The 15,320-nt window shown below is 35.5% G+C and overlaps 2 protein-coding genes across 2 annotated transcripts; both read right to left on the bottom strand.

The window, feature by feature from the left end:
* Positions 1–511: 511 nt before the first annotated feature.
* LOC114735940 (CWF19-like protein 2) lies at positions 512–7,359 on the bottom strand. The gene is made up of 11 exons (XM_028923725.1): positions 7,281–7,359; positions 6,597–7,163; positions 5,882–6,085; positions 5,630–5,794; positions 5,182–5,455; positions 4,576–4,619; positions 4,409–4,492; positions 3,355–3,434; positions 2,453–2,816; positions 1,638–1,850; positions 512–1,085 (listed from the first exon to the last, which is right to left on the bottom strand). Exons 1-11 carry the CDS (start codon positions 7,323–7,325, stop codon positions 750–752), a joined length of 2,376 nt encoding a protein of 791 aa, XP_028779558.1. The 5' UTR covers positions 7,326–7,359; the 3' UTR covers positions 512–749.
* Positions 7,360–10,382: 3,023 nt separating this feature from the next.
* Positions 10,383–14,129, bottom strand: LOC114735946 (uncharacterized). The gene is made up of 6 exons (XM_028923729.1): positions 13,541–14,129; positions 13,102–13,247; positions 12,490–12,658; positions 11,556–11,654; positions 11,012–11,094; positions 10,383–10,915 (listed from the first exon to the last, which is right to left on the bottom strand). The coding sequence occupies exons 1-6, from the start codon at positions 13,928–13,930 to the stop codon at positions 10,795–10,797; spliced, it is 1,008 nt and encodes a 335-aa protein (XP_028779562.1). The 5' UTR covers positions 13,931–14,129; the 3' UTR covers positions 10,383–10,794.
* Between the last annotated feature and the right edge of the window lie 1,191 nt (positions 14,130–15,320).

The following is a 15,320-nucleotide window of genomic DNA, read 5'->3' as shown; positions in this document are numbered from 1 at the left end:
ATCTAACCATACGATGAATTTGAAATCAAACACTTCGGGTCATTAAGGTATTTCTGGGGTATGGACACACACCCCAAACTTATTAAAGGAGACTGAGCTGCTGATAGCTAGGCTTGCAAATATTCCAATGGAACCATTAAACCCAATCGTACAATTGGAAAGCTAATTTTCTCACCCCCACACACAACTGTCAACAGAATTCTTAGGTATCTACAGAAAAACCAAGACAAGGTTTAGAGCCGATGGCTTATAAGTAACTTTTTAATGGTGATTTACAAAATACGAGATAAGTATGTGAGATGAGTTTTGTCTTAGTTTACATAAAACATGCTTATAACTGATTTCTATCGCTTTGCCAAACAGGACCTTAGTTAATTGCAAAAGGCGACGCTAGAGGCATTGCATTTTTAAAAGATCCTAACTGAGGCGGCTCAACGTTTGAAAGATATTATTGGCTATTGCTCCTATGTATGGGGCATCCTTATAACCTGGAGAAATAAGAAACAGCAAGTGGTCTCAAAGTTGTGCTGCATCTGAGTATAGAATGTTATTTCTAAACTGCACCGAAATAATACAAACAAAATATGCCTTTCTCTAATACATAAAATCTAAAAGAAGATTTCTCACCCCAAAAAAAAAAAAATCTGAAAGACAAAAATGCTAGTGTTATTTTTACTCGCTACAATGAGTATCTTTTTACAAATATCTACAAGTCAAATTAAGTTGGAAACACCAAATGATAGGTAAAATCACCCTTCATGAAGCTGCTTTGTCCAGTCAAAGGGGCCCCACTCTTTTAAGAAGCTGGCAACTGCTTGTTTTTGCACATCCACTGCCTCATAACGCCGGCGCCGGTACATGTCCTCCTCAGCCAGATGCAGCATTCCCCTGATGACATTAAGGCCAAGGTTGCTATTGAACTGCTTCTCATCATCTATAACATGGACAAAACCTTTGTTCAGTCCAAACTCAACGTGGAAGTAAGGGAAATGCTTGGGAATAGAATTCCGCAATCCCTTTTGACTTGTATCGATGAGCTTTTTGGCATTGTGCTGGCTCCACTCATCTTCAGCTTCATCAATTGCCTGTGATGCCATCAATTTGAGAAGCGACAATGAGTTGAAAATTTTGAAAATAAAGATGAATCGAATCACATAGTGAGCACAAAATGAAAGAGCATGAATATAGTATATCAGCATTGCACCGAATACGGCTGCTTTTGAGGGGTCATTTCTTCAAAAACAGTATCTTGTTTTATTTCATGAGATAGAATTCGGTGTCAGTGATAGCAGGGAAAAGCCAAAGGTACAGACCAAATGCAGGGACATTTAGCAGAAAGCAATAAAATAATAATGTCAAGTATAATCCAAATCAAGATAACAACAAACTATATCACAGCATGTAGAAACATTAAAAATCAGATTCTACCACTATCACGGGGCCTTTGACCACAGATACCAGCATCAATCCCACTTCTAACAACAAATACCATAAAGAATAAAGCCAATTGTCAATGGAATAGCAATTTTTGCAAGCTTAATGTAAATGGCAGCAGAGTGAAGTATGACTCATCAATGATACAGTTAGTCCTGGTGTCAACAGATGATACTAAACAAAGATGATATTTGAAATCTAACCTTCTTAAAGTACAAAGGAGCCTCTTTGGCAATATCCTGGGGCAAGGGAATGCATTCAATCATACAATGGCGACGCTGTTGTGCCAATCCCATCACAGTTTCAAGAAACACCACCTCCTTCTCTTGCTTTGCAAACATCATAATGAGGCATTTCTTGAAGTTCCGAATTTCAGTCCACACATTGTCATCCACAGTTCTTGTAGCTGATTCATGCTGTAAAGTAACAAGTAGCAGATAAATACAAAATTTTAGAGCTGAAAGGTAAATAATAATATTAATAGTAATTACAACACTATTGCCTTATTGTAAAGATACACAAAGCTCAACTCAGTCACTATATTTCAATTAATGCCACACATATGATAGCCAAAAAAGAAAAATTAACGTCCGCCTTATACTTCTATGTTGCTTTCCATTTTCCAAAGACAAGCAGTGGTACCGCATAAAATCAGGACAGTTTAAGCAAATGCCAAAAAAATTATAGTCCCCGTCACCAAATGTTGTCCAAGACTTTCCTCTTTCCTCATTGTCTCTATGAAGATACTTCAAAACCTTAAGCATGACCATTTTGCTTCAGATGCCTTTTTCATAGTTAAATAATTTCTTTCATCATACATAGAAAATTGTGTCCCGGTCATTATTGAGAGATATGCAGCAAAGGTCATTATTAGAGTATTAAGACATTCGCTGCTTACTAAAAAAAAGTACTATGACATTCAGTCATATTTTAGAATTTTGTTTCTGGTAGAGAAAATCATGATGCTTTAGGTTAGTTTGAACACCAATTAGTATATTGACAATAAAAATAAGCTCACCTGAATGGGTAAAATGCAACAATGGCCAGGCACCACAGGCTGCCACTTTGGCAACATCAGATATGTGTGATTTGCTATCGAAACGACGAGATGCATGGGACGATTAGGATTCTCTAGACAAAAGAGGCAACGCTCTTGCTGGGTCAAAATCCGCTTAGCAAGAGTGTTCTTTTGAGCCGTTTTATGGTCATTGCTATCTCTCTTCTTTCGGCTCTTTCTGCTTTCACCATCTTCATAGTCATACTCATCATCTGCCCGACTAGAAATTTTAAACTGCTTGTTCTGCATAATCTTCTGAGCAAGATGCATATCAGCATCATCCTCTCCTTTTTTCTGCTGAAAGGATATGCTCTGCTTGGCATATCTTACAAAGAGTGGAAGTGTCAAAATAGCTATTACAATGGCAATTTACAAGAAACAAACAGCTACTACGCAGTTTTCAGAACAAGGACAAGCACGTAGAGCAATTTTTAGTTACTTAAATAGAAGAAAGTACAAAGAAACGAAAACAAACTATTATATAAGAAGAATTAGCATTTTTTCTGGAACTATTGAAGAAACTGCACCTTAGTCACAAGGCACATCAGAAGTAGCTATATCAAACATATCCAGAATTAAGGGACTTAGAAGATAGAGTGGTAAGTCCCACTATTTGAATATATTTCTATCCCTAAACTTAGTCTCTTGTCACCACTAATTGATTAACAGGGCCTAATTAGTGGTTACCGTGCATCACGGGCATGTAGGTAATGTTAGGGAGTTCTATGTGTTAATTGATAGATTTCATGTCTAACTCCTAAATAATTTTGCACCTTGGTCTATTTGATTTCTTTGGTTGCATAGAGATAGACTCAACCAAAAATAAAAAAGATCGAGATAGAGTTCCAAAAAGAGGGAAGTACCTGCTAGCACTTCCGTCGGTTCTTGGCCTGATTATTTGATCTTGATTGCTTGGTTTTGTGGTCATGCTCTTAGACTTTTGCTGCCCATAAGAGAAAAGGAAACCAGAAAACGGGTTCAAATATTCAAATTATCACTGAACCTAAAGGATATGTTGCAGATGACAACATGACAATAGATATTCCAAGCAAGACAAAAAATAATAAACAGCAAAAAGAAAGAGCAACACAACTACTCCCATTCTCTCACAACCGCCAACAGACAACAAAAATTGTTAAAGAAAATTATCCCAATGAAAAACTCACATAAATAACATGGTAAGTTGTACAAGAAGACTGACAACAGAGAAAGGCTGACTGTTAAAAAAACTAGACTAAATCGTAGAGAGTAAGGGGTAATGTCAAAGAATTGGGAGTCTTGGAGCTTCATTGTCTGGCAGTCTTATAGAAATAAAACCTTATCAGCAATAAGAGAGTCATATGAATAAAAGAAGCTACAAAGGCTGGTCTGTGTTGAATTTTCTTCAGTACCTAAGTTCCACTGAGCATAATTTTGTTATCACCCTAAATTTCACGAACAAATAAAAATGTTCATCCGTGCAGTGAATACTGAATGAATTCAAGTCTAGTTTTGTGAATAAAATTCTAAACATGCCTAACATGCGTCTAGTTCCAGCCTAAATAAAAGAAAATCAAGACGATCAACATTCCAGAAAATTTAAGGCTTAGGCCCCAGTTTGTTCTCATTCTCAGGGGACAGAATACCAAAAATTCAGCAGAGCATCTAGAAGTCATATTCTCTTAATATTAGAAATATGCTTCCACATAAACAACTGGAATGTTCGCTGAAAACAAAACTGTTAGCAATGACTGTCACCTCACTATTTGATAACTTTAAAAGAAATGAATTGATGAATTAACTAGAATTAAAGCCAATGCAGAATATATACACTCTACAAACCCTATAGAATGAGTGCGCCAGAATAAGTAAGAAAGCATAGAACTTAAACTGCAATATAAACAAAGTGTAGATTAGAGGAACATTTTCTCATCTTACCAATAATTTCTCAGCTTCTTCATGCTTTCCCTTTAAACGCAGCTGCATAGCCTTAGCTGCCAACTGGTTCGCACTCATCCCATCCTTACATTTTTAGCATAAAAAGAAGAAATCTTATTAGAGACCAGAAGAAAAGGTAACAAAAAAGAGGGGGACAAGAGATTGACCTTAGCAAAGAAGCAGAAGAAACAAAAACAACTAACAAAACAAGCTAGACATCAATACCCAAAAAAAAAAGAAAAAACAAAAAGATATGGTTACTCCCGCCCCTTTGGATGTCTATTACAAGGACATCCTTGAACATAATATGAGCTGAAAACCAAAGAAATGCCAAAAATTGCCATGCTGTCCCAAATTAGATCTAAGGGCCTGGCGACAGTCTATGAATAAAAACATTTCCTTTCCTCATCACAGCTTCACAAGAATCTATTATCCATGAAAAATTTTCTTAGTTATCGAAAATTCTAAATATTGTCAGAAACCAAAACAAACCATCATTACCTAACACAAAGGTAAAGAGAAAACTTTCCAAACTCAACACAATAGAGGCACAAAAAACAGACTCATTCCAGCTAGGGGATATAATATCAAAGATGTTTAATCCTCCATCACAGTAATACTATTACATTCATAAGCATTCATCAATTCCAAACTACAGAGTTACGAATAAGAGTTGCATTGGGGAAAAGTGAATCCAAGAAGAATGTGATTTTTTTTTATTGTATTACCCCAAGGCCTGGTGTATGTGGATCTTGCTCTTTAATATTAGGCACTCATCTGGGCAGGTCTGTCAGCATCTGATGGAGAGCTTTCCACCTTGATATCTTCCTGAACATGCCCATCAAAATCATTCTTCTTCTCGGAAAGGAACTCATCCATAAAGTTACCATCGTTAGCAAACTTGTTTATGCTAGATGCTGCTGCAGAAATAATCCTTGCATCCTCAGCTGCAACAGCTTGACTTTTACGCTTACCCCAGGATAAAGAATCTCGAATTTTAGGCGCCCTCATTTCACGGTGTCGGACAGATACGTCCTTCAAGTAATCCTGCCAGAATTTTATCAAGCAAATTCAGTAACCTCTACAAGAATTGACAAATGAATTTCATAAAATATAATGTTAATTCATCAATAAACTGGATTCATTTCATTAAAAATTAAAAAAAAAAAAGGGGAAAAATATAGCAACAGAAAATTTTTTTCTCAATGAAATCCAACTTACCCTTTTAGTGTCCTTTCCATGATTATCTGAATCTAGTGTTTCTTCTTCGGTCAGTCCTCTCTTCCTGCTTTTAATGGCACGCAAATGAGAACGAGATGGGGCTGCTGCATGAGATGCCAAAGATGCAGTCAAACCACCAAGTGAACCCCATCTTTCTCCCACAACCTATACTTATTCAAATGCATAAAAGTAATTAGGAGCAAAAATCTCAAAGATGGACTCAAAGCATATAAGAGAGGCAGCACACAATACCTCCTCCAGCCTTCGTCCCTCTCGAGCTGCTTGCTCTTGTGCCCGCTTCAATGCTTTAAGTCTCCAGCTGGCTCCGCCATCCCCAACAAGGGAAGAAGATAAGAGTTGGTCTGCACCAGCTTTAACCCCATCACTATCTTCTGGGTAACCACTTCCATCATCTCTCAGGTATGGATTCAATTCCTTGGGATTCACAGTCTCTGTCTATGGGAGGAAAAGCGTATGGTAAGCAAACACTGTCTACTTTGAATAAAAAAAACAAGAAAAAAGCAAACACTGTCTACCATATGGGTTGAAAGATTAAGACAAATTTCAAAACAAAGGCACATTTCAGACTGATAGAATATGGAAACACATTCTAATTGGAGCATCAACAACGGAAAATAAAACATGACTCACTCCTACATCACTTGGGCCAACAACATACGGTAGTAAACAGGCCAGTTAGAGTGTAGACAAGCACAATAGTTATCAATTTCCAATAAGATATCAATGGTCCAAAACTCTCCTCCACTGAGGAATATCATTAGACAGCAAAAATTTCTCAAGCAAAATCAGGTCAAGAGTCCTAGATGTACAGTACAAAATTATTAAGAGCCAATAAGATATCAAAGATCTATATGCATGCATTATCCTTTCTTTCGTTACAACTATATTGGATATAGCAGTGTTTTAACGACTGAAATTAGAAAAATTTTCTCCAACTAAAACATACCTCCTCAACTGAAGGTTGCTCTGCTATTTTTTCAATTGGTTCTGCAGGCCTCTTATTTTCAGACCGAAGCATCCACTCTAATCCCATTTCTTTTCTTGCGATCTCCTTCTCACTTAATGAATTTGGTGCAATATTTATACCTTCCTCTTTTATCTTGTTCTTTTGACTCCCATCGTTTCTTTGGGTCTTTTTAGGCTTTGCTTGTCCATCCAAAAAGCTATCACTATCATCAAAAGTTGATGAAGAACCTTCTTCAGATGTATATTCTTTTTTACCGCTCCTCGACCTTAATCTTCTTTTGGACCTTTCTCCAGAGTCATCAGACCAATTATCATAAGTTCTCTTTCGTGTCCTTTTCTTACGCTTCTTTTTGTCCTGTGAACTTTCACTTGATGAAGAATCTTCTTCCGAGGAGTACCACTTCTTCTTTCCAGAAGCCCTTTTGATCTTTTCAAGACTCTCATCATCTGAAGAGTCATATCTAGAGCTCTTCCTTTTACTCTTACTCTTTTTCTTTCTAGCATCAGATTTGTTCCTCTCTTTCAAGGAAGAATCTAAGTTCTCATCCTGTCATAGCACCGATATAACAATGAAAGTTTTCAGTTCAGCCTAGCTTATCATGATCGTAAACATATATGTGTGTGTGTGTGTATGAACATCTGATTATGGCAGAAATACGCTAACCTTATTGATCTGATCACGAGGGATGAATTTCAATCCAGAAAACATTCCCTAATTAGGTATAGTATACCAATGCCTGTACAATAAAAATTTCGTGTATTATTTTACCAAAAGAAATTTGCATAACATGAAGCGACAGCATAACTTTCCAAATGAGACTACACTCTGAAGCATGGACAGGAATATGCATTTATAAACTAGAAATATCGTTTAAGTGAAATGCAAACAGAACGTAAAATTTTCAACTTTGCACTGAATTAAGATAAAACAGAACACTCCAGAATAATAAAAGTGAAATTTCACTTAAAAGAGCAACAACTACTACATATGAATACATGAAAACAACAAAAAGAAACTTACAGGCGATAAATTTCAAATTCTGAGGCCGAGCACAGTATCAAGGTCGACGGAAGAATAAGGGTGAGAGCTGAGAGCAGAGAGATCCGATTTGACGCGGCCGGATTGCGATTGGTGAACCTGCTCTGGTTCTCACGTTATAGGATTTAAGGGGAGAGACGTCTATTATTTTGGGCGCTGGGGTGGGAAGTGATGCCGATGCTGCGGGAGAATATGAATTGTGGGGATTGCAAAGAAAATAATTTGTTTTTAAATTGCATTTGCTTAAATAGCAATGTTTAGCATATATTTGGTCAAGGATTTTTTTTTTGGGCCAAAATTTGGTCAAAGATGTTTTTTGGGAGGAAAGAAAAAAAGCACACACCCATTTACTATATTTTATATTTGTTATCACCTTTTTTTTTTTAATTTATTATATAATGAGATATTTTTAAATAATCATCAAATATATATTTTATTTTCGTTAAGACATGCTTTATGCTGGGTAGATGGTAAAAAGTCTTACTTATGATAACAAATAGGAAAAAATACGTAAAATTAATACTCTTTCTGGTCTTTTTTTACAAAAATCTAATAACTAAATTATACGATTTAAGTTAAAAGTAATAAATATGTAAAAAATTATTTTTTTTACAAACATGCCCTTATTTATAAAGGGCAAGTAAAAGAAAAAAATATGAAAAGGAATGTAGCAAACATTTTAATTAATGCAATCAATAAAATTAATTAGGAAAAAAATAGTAAAAACACATTAATTGTTTAGATAACTAGAAGTGGAATTTTATAAAAAAGACCAAAGCAATTCAATTTTTAAGCTCTTATAAAAAAAAATCGGAAGGAGTAGTATTTAATACTTTGATGGGTAAATATGCAATTTCACACTTAGGGGGTGTTTGGCAAAACCAAAACCTAGGTTTCAGAATCACTTTTCCGCAAAACGAGATAACCTCCTCCACATATTTACTTCGTAATCCGTAAAAGCACTTCTGAAACCATGGTTTGGTTTCTATCCAAACACCCCTTAAGTCTTATTTCTAAAGTGCAACCAACACTTCATCTTTTTAGTGATACAATTTTATTCATGATATTTTTATTTTAGTGCATCTAAAATATAAAATCAAGGGTAATATTGCAATAAAAAAAATCATGGGTAAAATTGCACTTTTAAAAAATTAAGAATGCTAGATGCACAGAAAAAATAAGATCAGAAATAAAATTGCACGTTTATCCTTTTTTATTTCATGCTAAAGTATATTATTAGTCTTTTAATTTTATGCAACATTTTAAATTTAGTCACTTAATTTTAAAAAGCTTATTTTTAGTCTTTTAATTCCTAAAACAGATGACAAAAAATGATGATAATTATATAATTTCAAGACCAAAATGGATTTAGGATAAGATCATTTATTGAGATATTACATATTAATAAAATATTCTCAAATGTTAATATATTAAATTTAATTTTCAAAATAAACATGATTGTTATAAAAAATTATCATTTAAGATTAATGATTTTAAATTTAAAGAATTAAAAATAAGTTACAGGACCAAATGAAGCCCTATATAAAATTAAAAGATCAAAAATGGTATACTTTAACCATTATTTTATAAAGGTATAAAACTCATGCCGTTTTGAGCATTTCTATATTTCACCTACATACATGGTATTAACTGGAATAATGAAGCCCAATCTTGCTAACTCCAATCCAAAAATAAATACAATATATTTCAAGTTGTCCCCAGAAGAAAAACGCTTAGCTCTAAACACGGGCCACAATCACACAAATATTTAAAATTGGAAAAAAAAAATCCATTTGTCCCCTGTAATTTATTAATTTTCAGTTTGATCCTTGTACATCAAATATTTAAAACTGAATCCAAATCAATCATCAATCATTATCCTAATTTGATGGTTATTGTAATTCCCAAAAGGGATCTTGTAATTCTATTCCCTTGGAGTTTCGTTTACTGATCACGGCTCTCCTTTTCAATTGTCCATAGTACTACATTCAATCCTTAATATGAGACTTAGTTAATTGATTTGAAAAAATTAACCACCGGCCTATTGGCCTAGTGGCGTGGATGTGTGCATGGGTGTGTGTGTGATGCGGGTTCGATCCCGCTCCCTTGTAACTCAAAAAAAAAATTAAAGAAATTAATTAGGTTAGTTATTTGTAATAAATAAATATTTTCTTTTCTGAAATACCCTTGCTAATCACATGTATTAGCTAAAACTACTATTTGATTGAATATTTAACATGTGCAACTACTACAGAGACTACTTTAAAAAAATAAATATAAAAAACAGAATAGATTAAAATGTTATATTTAAGACCAAATTTAAAGTCAAAATAATTCTTATATTAAAAACTGGCATTGAGTTTATCAAACCAATGGCACTATTTGATGGGTTATTGCATGTACGTATCATTGTTAAACTACTAACATATTGAATTCGAAATTTCTTTACGTTGACCTCTTTCTTGCGCTTATTTTCCTTATCATCCAACATAATTTTTTTTTTTAAGCCTTTCCTGTGTATGCACAATAATTTACTTTTCCCGAAGTTATAACCTCATGCATATGTATAACAAAACAAACAACAAGCCTTATCCCACTAGGTGGGGTCGGCTACATGAATCACACGACACCATCGTGCTCTGTCAACAATCCAATCGTGCTCATGCATATGTATAATAAAAAAAAAATGCAACAGTCACGTGTCGAAACTATTAAGTTCTAATTTTAAAAAATAGAAGAAAATAAATATTTTATCTTTTAGGGATAGTGGGTAAATTTGGTTTGAGAAAAATGCTCTTCATAGAAGCAAAACTTGCACTTCATCTATATATGACTTGCTTCTGGTTTTATTCTCTATCATGATGAAAAGATTACGAGAGGAGGTCTTGACTTGATCAATTTGATTCTCAAAGAACTGAACAAAACCAGGCAAGCCCGCTGCTTCTATTTGATCAGAGATTAGCATTGAATCTCATCAGGTGGTGTAAGCTGCTGGAACTCTGTTGTGTGCTGTGTAGAAAGACACTGGCTTTTCTGAATCATGCTTCACAGAATCACCATCATCTTCAATTCTTGCAGCATGAAAAATGAGTAATCCCTTCCATTGGCAGTAACCACACAGACTTGTGACAAGTCGACTTTACTCTGCCTCAGCTGTAGGACTGGCGATTTCTGACAGCGACGGCCTAAGGAAAACGTATAAAGCAGGACCCAGAAATGGTACCAGCGACAGAGGAAGAAGCCAAGAACCTTTGTCAAACCTGCAAATTGAACCTACCATTAATGCTTATGCTTGATAAACCATCTTTTAATTGCCTTCTTGGTATGTAAAAATGAAAACATGCAAAGCAACATACCATTTCCGAGCAGTCATATCATTGTAAACCCAAAATGGAGCAAATGAAGAAAGCAGAATAAAATCAATGGACATGATATGGATCTGCAACAAGAAATCCCAGTGTTACTTGTAGTTAAAAAACTAAAAGGAATGTTGAAACATAAATGAAGCGAAAATTTTCAAATGAAAGTATACTGATTATGAACTGCGTTCAGTTTAACCATAAATTTGGCATATAATGACCAGGTTCCAAAAAGCTAGTAACCATAAATTTTCAAATGAAAATATACTGATTATGAACTGTGTTCAGTTTAACCATAAATTTGGCATATCATGACCAGGTTCCAAAAGACTAGTAACCATTGATCAAAGTGCACGATTTTAGAATGAATCAAAGAAACAAGCATTGAAAGATTGGGAAGCCCATGGCAGCAGGTCCTGTGATTAATGTGACTGACCCATAGAGTTAAATGGTAATTTATGGAAATAACCCACCGTTATCCATTTCATACTTAGTTGCAGGGAAGCTAATTTCTGTTGACAGAAAAAGAACATAAACTTACAAATTTGCTTCCCCTGAAGTACTGAAAAAATTCTTTCCAGAGTGCCCCACCAGCTAAACCCGCATATGCGATGATGGCTAGTCCTGCAGCAAGTAAGATCTGAAGTGTAATTGAGTTAAGTCACATACTCAAGAACAAAAATAAAATCAAGACTTTAAAATGATGGTGCCGTATAACATGCCAATCTTTCAACCATAAGTTGAAATCACAAGTGCGTCAAAAGACCATTGGTGCTTAACAAGGGCATGCTGGTCATATGTCCAGGCTTTCAGACTTAAACTACTCAAAGCCAGCGTGGATTGTTTGGTTCAACAAAGGCAATTGATTAGTTGCACTAACAACTGTTGAATATTTTTGACATGATCAGTAGGTCACCTGAGAATTTTCACTTAGAACATACAATTGTAATTGTTATAGCATGCAACAGGAAATTTGTGACCACAATTTGATGCTCATTTCCCCTTTAAGTATCCCTATAGAAGCAAGAAAAACCAACACTGTGATTATTTTTGGGCAACCTATTATCATCACCTCTAGTCATGTAGAGGTTAACAATCTAGACATAAAATGTGGAATATGGGTCACGATGAAGGTTGCGGCATCTAGGTCATCTGCTCAAAACACTAACCATCAATTGAATGATCTTGCATTTTGTTGTGTGTCTCTAAATGAATGATAAATAGTGCTTTAGGTCAAAACCACCCATCCACGCAGCACGGAGGCTTGCATTATATGTATATAAGGGCTCTTTGAACATAACTATTATGTCTTCACCCAAATTAAGCATGCAACAACAACTGGGTGAGTGGGTTTGGCTTAGGCTGGAACCGGAACTGAATGCATAGCCATGGGCACAATTAATCAGATTATAACTATGCCCACTTGTCGCACTGGATAAATTAGATTGCAAGCTCAAGTGAAGATTTGCACTCACCCCAGCAGTTACTTTTGATTCCAGAACATTCAATGGCAAGGTTCTAAGCTCACTTTCTTCAACACGAGGCGATGGTGGTTTCCAAAGTACAAAATAGGGGAGAAGAGCATATGCGCCACCAAAACATGAAAGTAGTAGGAAGGGCCAAACAGGAATATTGCTTTTCGAGCTGCAAAAACAACAGATTTAAGAGCTTAAATCAGCTCCAGAATTGTCGAACAGTATAGAAAAGATATGAAATAAAAGATGTATCACTTGTCAGATGAAGTTGCTACATTATAAGATCTGTTGTTAAAGTGCCACTGCTGCTTATGGTAGCGCGCAAACTTAATATAAATATAAAAAGAGAAAATCTTACTGAATTGCCCTTAAACAAGAAAGGAAATAGGAATATGGAGTTGAAACCCACTGGTGGCTACCAGTGTATTCTTTTTGCTAAAAAATTAGAACAGAAAAGTGAGCAGACGAAAAATCCATCATTTGAAAAGGGATTCAACAAATAGAATCAGACAAATCATATAACATCCAATTATCTAATAAGTTTCGCCAGAGCACAAGAACATGGATGCATTATACCCAAACTTCATCAGTGATAGAAAGAAATAGAGTTACCTTCTTCCCGTAGGAAGCAGCATCATGGCATACACCAAGGGCCACAAGCCCATTACGTACCACAATGATACAATCACTTCATTCATTCTAAAACCGTCATCTCCTATCAAGTTCAGGAGCTTTTTCAAGAAGTACATATCCAGTGTCTGGGGGAGAAATGATAAAGATAAGTTTGAGATATAAAACCTCAACATTCAATAAACATGAGAAATTGGAATTTAAACTACATATCTCATCGAAAAATCTTATAAATGATTCTAAAAAATACCTATATAACTAAAGCTCCCCAAAAAGATAGAATGAGTAACAAAGAATTGGTATTCGAATTATACGCATTAAAGACATCGGAAATTTCTAGATTTTCATCCAACATGTAATTGTACAAAACACCTGGGTAATTGTAATTGTAAGTAGCAAACATAATTACAGTTAAATTTACCGGGGTTTGGTTTGGAGCGAGAAAGGAAACATAGTATATGAGTCCACCCCACAACATGAAAAGCAAAATGGACGTCGTCCAATCCCTTCCGTCCCCGCCATTTCCATTCCCGCCAAGCTCACTTTCTTTCCTCAAGTCGGGATCTTCCAAATTCTGCCGGTTCAAGGAACTCTGACAGATGAAGAGACGACTCTTACTTTGAAACGAACATAGCGAGGTTTTAACATCAAGAGGTTTGAATACGTTAACCGATGCTGCTGTTGATTTAAATGCAAGAATTCGGAGTTGAGAATAGTGGGTTTGAAGTGGAATTTTCGATTTTGGTTTGTTGAGAGCAAGAGATGGTAAAGTGGAGAAGTTACAGGAGATGAGATTGGCTTTAGCTATCATAGTCGTAAAACTGGAAGAGGCTAAATGATTGTCTTCTGGCTCAAGAGAGGCCCTCCACTTGTTGTTAGAACGCTGCAATGCCCTATGTCATTCTAGTAAGCTAGTTGGCAACGAAGACTGCGAGAGATGACACACAGAGCTCAGAAGACCCGACCGAAGGCTGGAGAGTGGAAGACTGGAAGTGGATTAGGCTCCGCTTGGCTGCCAACCGCAGACTGAACGCAAAGCATTGTGAAGGTTTTCGGGAAAATGTCACTTAAGGATCACAGTAGCAAGTTATTTTTCAAATGCCCCAAAACAAAGTGAAATAGCACTAGACTTCTATGGGGTAAATTGAAATTAATTGATACAGGGAAAGACAGAAATGCCCTGCAAAGAAAGAAGAAATACTTGCTGAAAAAAGCGAGAAGAAGTTGGTGCCATTTTCAAATCCACCGTTATACTACCTCCAGTTCTTAATATAAGATTTTATTTGACTTTTATTTTGATCTTAAATATAAGACTCCAATCCACTTTATCTCTCATATTTATGCATTTTTTTCCAAGATATGGTAGTTTTAAATAACAAACTTGATTAGCAAGGATATTTTAGGAAAAATAACACCTATTCATTACAAATAACGAACTTAACTAAGTTTCTTAGTCTCTCCAAATTAGTCAATTGAGTTTTATAATTAAGACTGGAGTTAGTACAATAATAAAGGGAGACTATCCACCACCGTAAGCTGAGAAAAAATGCAATGGCCGATTATCAATCTGAAGTTTCGTTCCTCCGCCATCCCTCAAAGTCACTATTGGTATTGGTGAAAGTATGAAAAATCGTTACTTTGTCTTATGGCATTGCGTCGTCATCATTACTGACACTTGGTGTGTGAGGTAAAGTTTTCTTTTAAAATTTTTCATGTCCTCCATCTAACTTGGTGAGTACCTGTGGATTGTAATAGGTGAATAGTATAGAATTGGGTATTTAAATGACTGGATAAGTAGTTAGTCAATGAGGAAAAATCTGATGGTGCTTTTGTTTTTAAAAAGAAATTGTCATCTTCTGTTTATTTTAAGTTGTTAAACATGAAATGTTTGTGATTTTTAAAAAGTGAGTAAAAAATGATGAAGATTAACTGTCATGCATTATTAAAAGAAATTGGGAAGGCAAAGAGGCAAAGGGATTGTGGCAGTCAAAGTTGACATGAAAAAAAAGCCTATGATAGGCTTGATTGGGGCTTCCTGAAATTTACTTTGTAGTCTCTAGGACTAAATGACCACTTGGTGAACCTACTTATGTGTTGTGTTACTACAACAGCTATGAAAGTGTCGTGGAATGGTACACTGTCGGATCCTTTTAGACCTTCAAGAGGTGTGAGGCAAGGCGACCCACTTAGCCCATATCTAT

The sequence above is a fragment of the Neltuma alba genome, unplaced genomic scaffold (assembly GCF_004799145.2).
Source record: "Neltuma alba isolate B1F8T4 unplaced genomic scaffold, ASM479914v2 tig00013266_pilon, whole genome shotgun sequence".
NCBI lineage: Eukaryota > Viridiplantae > Streptophyta > Magnoliopsida > Fabales > Fabaceae > Neltuma > Neltuma alba.
This window is presented reverse-complemented; position numbering and strand designations above follow the sequence as displayed.